General features: G+C 39.7%; 1 protein-coding gene across 1 annotated transcript in view; it reads left to right on the top strand.

Annotated features, from left to right (window-relative positions):
* TTC39C (tetratricopeptide repeat domain 39C) overlaps positions 1-6455 on the top strand; it is a 125225-nt gene that overhangs the window by 70651 nt on the left and 48119 nt on the right. The window contains exon 6 of the mRNA XM_017498543.2: positions 5857-6025. Coding sequence (XP_017354032.1) covers positions 5857-6025 — 169 coding nt within the window. The remainder of the gene's footprint in view (positions 1-5856; positions 6026-6455) is intronic.

The raw sequence follows: 6455 nt of genomic DNA, 5'->3' as shown, positions 1-6455 counted from the left end.
TCCAACCTTGTTCCCTTGCTGGTGAGGAGTTGTGATCCCTTTTAGGAGGAGAGGTGTTCTCGTTTCGGGTGTTTTCATCCTTTTTGCGCTGGTTTGTTCCCATCTTTAAGGATTTATCCACTTGTCCACTTTGTAGTTGCTGGCTTTCAGATTGGGTCTCAAACCTTTCAGATTGACTTTCTGTTTGTTGATGATGAGGTTATTTCTGTTTCTTGGTTTTCCTTCTGACAGCCTGGCCCCTCTGCTGTAGGTCTGCTGATTTTCACTCCAGGCGCTGCTTGCCTGGGGTTCACCTGCAGCAACTGCTGAACAGTAAGGGTTGTTACCAGTTTTCTTCTTCTGCTATATTTGTCTCAGATGGATACCCGCCTAGTGTCCATCTGATCTCTCCTTTATGAGGTGTCTCTTTGGATATATAGGGGTCAGGGAGCTGCTTGAGCAGACGGTCTCTTCTTTATAGGAGCTCAAATGGTGAGCTGTGAGCTCTGTTATTGTTCATTCAGAGCTGCTGGGCAGGTACGTTTAGGTCTGCTGCAGCAGAACTCATAAACTGCTTTTTGTTCCCAGGTGCTCTGTCCCAGGGATTTAGGGCTTTATTTATGAGTTCCATTATGCTGCTGCCTTCCTTTTTTTTTTTTCCTTCAGACCTTCCCTGCCCAGCAAGGAGGCAGCCTAGTCACTGTCTGCCTGTAGAGGTTTGCTGAGCTGATGTGGGCTCCCCCCAGCTGCAGAGTGAACTTCCCTGCAGTCCTGTTTATATGGGTGTAGCTTTGGCAATGGTGGCCTGTCTCTGTTGAGGTGGAGTTTCTCTGCTGTGGGAGGTTGCCTTGGCAATGGCGGGCTGCCTCAGCAATGGAGGGTTGCCTTGGCAACGGCGGGCTGCCTCAGTAATGGCCGACTACCTCCGTCATGGCGGGCTGCCTTGGTAATGGTGGACGCCCCTCCCCCACAGAGCTGGACCATCCCGGGTTCAGCTGCGCTTGCCGTGAAACTCTCAATCAATAGTTATTGGTTGCTGTTCTTTTGTGGGGGTGGGACCAGACAAGCCTGATCGCCTGGCTCCCTGCCTCAGAGGGTTTTCTAAGTTGGTTTTCCAGTCGCCTGTTGAAGAGGCGCTGGGGTCTGTTTGTTTTCCCCTGTGGCCACTCACTGCACTGGCTGAAACAGTGGCACTGAGGTTTGTGGTGCTTTTTTTTATTTTTATTTTTTGCCATGGAATCTACTGTCCTGGTTCCCTGCTCAGTCCCCTTTATAAACAAATGAATGGGCGACTTCCTGTGGCTCCAATCACCAGCCAAAAGGGCACCCGGACCGGTGTATTTTGTAAGGAGAACCGGAGAACCGCTGCTCTGGGGCACCAACAAAGCAGCCGCGCAGGGTAAAGCAGGGGTGCCGGCCAGCACAGCTGTGCTGGCCGAAACAGCTGTGCTGGTGTCCTGTGGAGCCCCTCTGGCTGGGAATTTCCTAGTCTGCTGGCAATAAAATGTGGCGTCCACTCACTTTCTGCACTTTCACTGGGAGCTGCAATCCTGAGCTGTTCCTAAATGGCCATTTTGGATCCTCCAAAAACGTAGATTTCAAACTGCTCTGGTTTGTGTTTGTTCACCTTAGGAAGTTGCGTCTATGTTTATATTCAGCGGGTTAGAAACACGTTTCTTCTAAAAGCTGCGTTTGGATATTCCAGAGTGAATGGGAGCCTAGGCTGTAATGAGAAATATCTGGCTCTGAAAGAAAAACGGAGGTATCTAGCAGAATGGTTGTCAAGGTGTACAATCAACTTACAGAGTTAAACTGATGTGTGTGGGCAGCAGTTCAGAAACCCTTTCTTTGGATAATCTAGAAACAGATATTTACAGCCATATACAGGCATGTAAGAATTAGCAGTAAGACCTCGTATAAAACACAGGAGAAACACATATTTCAACTGCTCTGCTTTGTGTTCGTTCACCTTAACAAGTTGAATCTATGTTTAGATTCAGCGAGTTAGAAACAGGTTTCTTTTAAAAGTTGCGTTTGGATATTCCATAGTCAATGGGAGTATAGGCTGTAATGAGAAATATCTGGCTCTAAAACAAAAACCGAGCTATCTAGCAGAATGGGTGTCAAGGTGCACAATCAAGTTACAGAGTTAAACTGATGTGTGTGTGTATCAGTTGAAAAAGCCTTTCTTTGTAGAATCTAGAAATAGATATTTCCATCCATAAAGAGGTATATAAGAATTAGCGTTAAGATTCCGTCTAAAGCACAGGTGAAATGTGTCTTTCAAACTGCTCTGCTGTGTGTCCGTTCACCTTAGGAAGTTGCATCTGTGTTTAGATTCAGCGAGTTAGAAACACGTTTCTTCTAAAAGCTGCGTTTGGATATTCCAGAGTGAATGGGAGTATAGGGTGTAATGAGAAATAACTGGCTTTAAAATGAAAACGGAACTATCTATCGGGATGATTGACAAGGTGTATATTAAACTTACAGAGTTAATCTGATGTGTAAATGTATCAGTTGAGAAAGCCTCCTTTTGGAGAATCTAGAAACAGATATTTCCATCCATAAAGATGTATGTAAGAGTTAGCATTAATATTCTGTATAAAACACAGGTGAAACGTATCTTTCAAAGTGCTCTGCTGTGTGTTCGTTCACCTTAGGAAGTTGCATCTATGTGTACGTTCAGCCAGTTAGAAACACGCTTCTTCTAAAATCTGCGTTTGAATATTCCTGAGTGAATGGGAGTACAGGGTGTAATGAGAAATATCTGGCTCTAAAACAAAAACGGAGCTATCTAGCAGAATGATTCTCAACGTGTATATTCAGCATAGAGAGTTAAACTGATTTTTGAATGTAGGAGTTCAGAAACCCTTGCCTTGGAGAATCCACAAACAGATATTTCAGTCATATATAAGAATTAGCAGTAAGATGGCGTCTAAAACACAGATGAAATGTATCTTTCAAACTGCTCCTCTATGTGTTCGTTCACCTTACGAAGTTGCATATATGTTTAGATTCAGCAAGTAAGAAAGACGTTTCTTCTAAAAGCTGCCTTTGGATATTCCAGAGCGATTGGAAATAAACACTACAATGAGAAGCATCTGTGTCTAAAACAAAAACGGAGCTATCTAGCAGAAAAGTTGTCAAGGTGTACATTCAAGTTACAGGGTTAATCTGATGTGTGTATGTAGCAGTTCTAAAACTCTTTCTTTGGAGAATGTATAAACTGATATTACAGCCATATACAGGCATATAAGACTTAGCAGTAAGACTTCGTCTAAAACGCCGGAGAAACGTGTATTTCAAACTCCTCTGCTGTGTCTTTGTTCACATTTAGAAGTTGTATCTATGTTTAGATCCTGTGAGTTAGAAACACGTTTGTTCTAAAAGCTGCATTGAGATATTTCACAGTGAATGGGGATATATGCTGTAATGAGAAACACGTGGCTCTAAAACAAATGAAGAGCCATCTAGCAGAATGCTTGTGAAGGTGTACATTCAACTTACAGTGTTAAGCTGATCTGTGTATGTAGCAGTTCAGAAACCCTTTTTTGGAGAATGTAGAAAAGTATATTATCAGTCATATACAGGCATATGAGAATTAGCAGTAAGACTGCGTCTAAAATACAGGAGAAAAGTATATTTCAAACTGCTCCGCAGGGTGTTGGTTCACCTTAGGAAGTAGCATCTATGACTAGATTCAACAAGTTAGAAACGCTTTTCTTCTACAAGCTGCGATTGGATATTCCAGAGTGAATGGGTGCAGAGTCTTTAAAGAGAAATATCTGACTCTAAAACTAAAACGGAGCTATCTAGCAGAATGGTTGTCAAGGTGTACATTCAACTTACAGAGTTAAACTGATGTGTGTATACAGCAGTTCAGAAACTCCTTTCATGGAGAATCTGCAAATGGATATTTCCAGCCATACACAGGCATATAAGTATTAGCAGTCAGACTGTGTCTAAAACACAGGAGAAAAGTATATTTCAAACTGCTCAGCTGCGTCTTCGTTCAAGTTAGGAAGTTCCCTCTATGTTTACTTGTAGCAAGTTACAAAGTCGTTCCTTCTAAAAGCTGCGTTTCGATATTCCATAGTGAATGGGAGTTCGTGCTCTAACGAGAAATATATGGCTCTAAAAAAACCGGAGTTATCTAGCAGAATGGTTGTCAAGGTGTACATTCAACTTACAGCATTAAAATGATGTGTGTATACAGCATTCAGAAACCCTTTCTATTTAGAATCTAGAAACGGATATTTCCAGCCATATACAGGCATAAGAATTAGCAGTAAGACTGCGCCTAAAACACAGGAGAAATGTATATTTTAAACTGCCCTGCTAAAATATCCACGCCACATATAAGAAACCATCCTGAATCATCAAGGAAAATTACTCAATATGAGGATTCTTTGTAAGAATAAAAATTTCAGAACCACAGAAAAAGTTTATCAAATTTGTATCTTATGAGTCCAAATATCAAAATCATGGATATTTTATGCTCTTCCACTAAACTGAGTCATGTCATGTTCCTCGGTGTAAACTTAAGTAATAATTATTTAAGCAGGAGAGCATGGGGAAGCTGTTAGAACTATCTAGAACAAGAATCCACTCATTTCTACATCAGTTAAAAGTGATGTGATTTTTGTCTGTTTGTTTTAGTCTGGCAAGTAGCTACCATTTGCAAATTGAATAATTTTGCAAGTACCAGATGTTCTTTGTCTAACAGTATAGCACTTGTCAAAATTTTCCCCAGAAAATGTTGATATCACAGAGGACCTTACCTCTATTTCTACTTGTGTCAGTACTGAGAAATTTGGATGTTAACTCTAAATCAACTAATAGCTATTTAAAATATCATTAATTTTTCATTAAAAAAAATTTGCCTCCCTAAACTCATTAAATTACACAGTTGTCCTTTATTAATTTGAATTAACAGGTTTGTTAACTGGTGATCATTTGTTTATATCTTAATATTATTTTATGCTTATCTCTGATAAAGAAATGAATAGAATTTATAATGTAATTTGTATGAGCTCCGTAAGAGAACCAAATTTATAAGCATACAAGAGTATGCATTTACATAAAAACATTTGACATGCTAAACATTTTTGTCTGTTTATTAAATTAAATCCCAATGACTCTGTTTTGTTTACCTAGTTTAACATAGACTTTTTTTTTTTAAAGTAATGAGTTTGGGGCAAGGGAATCTGAAGTAATTTATTTATTTGCTTGTTTTTTAAATTGAGCATCTTTAGAGGCCAGAGAGAGGGCCCTTTGTCTTATCCTCTCACTTATTTTAACCCAACTTAGTATAACTTGTGTCTGTGGTTCTATATTTAAATTTATTCCTTTTGAAAATTTTCTTTTTCCTTTGACCTTTTTATTTGTACATGATATTACAGTTAAATTCTAGGCTTACACCCTAACTATTGTGAACACAAGAGAAAACATTTTCCTTTGCCAAAAATAAATAAATAAATAAATAAAGCTTTTATTACAAGGAGACAGTAAATTTCCTGGTGACCAGTTACCATTTCTGATTGGTGCATTGATGAGTAAAGTATAGAATTCAGAGATTTATGTCAGTCACCTCTTCAGTGATCTGTCTAGAAAGCTGAGAAAAGCTAAATGCTACTGTTAGAGCATTTTCTCTCCCCTGAGGAAGAGTGTATTCTAATTTATATATTGTGCTAAAGTTGCAGTTTTCCAAATATTACCATTAAAATGGGGAAAGACACTCTGATTTTACTTCTTCAAAGACTGCATAGTAAGGTTTTTGGAAAAAATAGTATTGGAAAAACACAGACTGAATTTTTGAAAGGTGGAAATAATATAAGAAAAGTTATGCGCTCAATGTTTCTCCCCCTCTTCCTCTAGATTAGCTCTGCTCTGGTATCATACTGTAGTCCGCCCGTTTTTTGCCTTGGATGGCAGTGATAACAAGGCAGGCCTGGATGAAGCTAAGGAAATTCTCCTTAAAAAAGAAGCTGCTTATCCAAACTCTTCCCTCTTTATGTTTTTCAAGGGACGGATACAACGACTAGAGGTACTGTACCTTCCTCATCTTTTTAAAATAAAGCCTCCAATAATCAAATCTCTGATCCTCACTTGAGGACTGGTATCAAAACGAGCCAGAATGTCACAGGGCCCGGGAGCATTTTGTTCTTTTGCCTTTCCTTGCATCATTGCTAGGGGAGACTCTTCCAGGAGCCCAGGATGTTAGTCAGTTACCTTCTGTTCGAAGATGTGGGCGAAGCAGTGGTAAGATTCCTCATGGCTAATGACACAGGATTGGTGCACTTCCAGCCTAAGGCACGTGAACATTATTTAGTGGCTGAGCTGAAAAACACAAAATATAATTTTTTCCTCTCCGAGTTACTAATGATCTCTTTCTAAACTTTGATCTTGGCTAACAATTGACTTAGAAAAAAGCTACTGCCTTCAATATCAGGGCAACATGAGCTTTGAAATATTAG

The sequence above is a fragment of the Cebus imitator genome, unplaced genomic scaffold, assembly GCF_001604975.1.
Source record: "Cebus imitator isolate Cc_AM_T3 unplaced genomic scaffold, Cebus_imitator-1.0 Scaffold12, whole genome shotgun sequence".
Lineage (NCBI taxonomy): Eukaryota > Metazoa > Chordata > Mammalia > Primates > Cebidae > Cebus > Cebus imitator.
The sequence above is the reverse complement of the archived record's forward strand: the minus strand, read 5'-3'. Positions and strand labels throughout refer to the sequence as shown.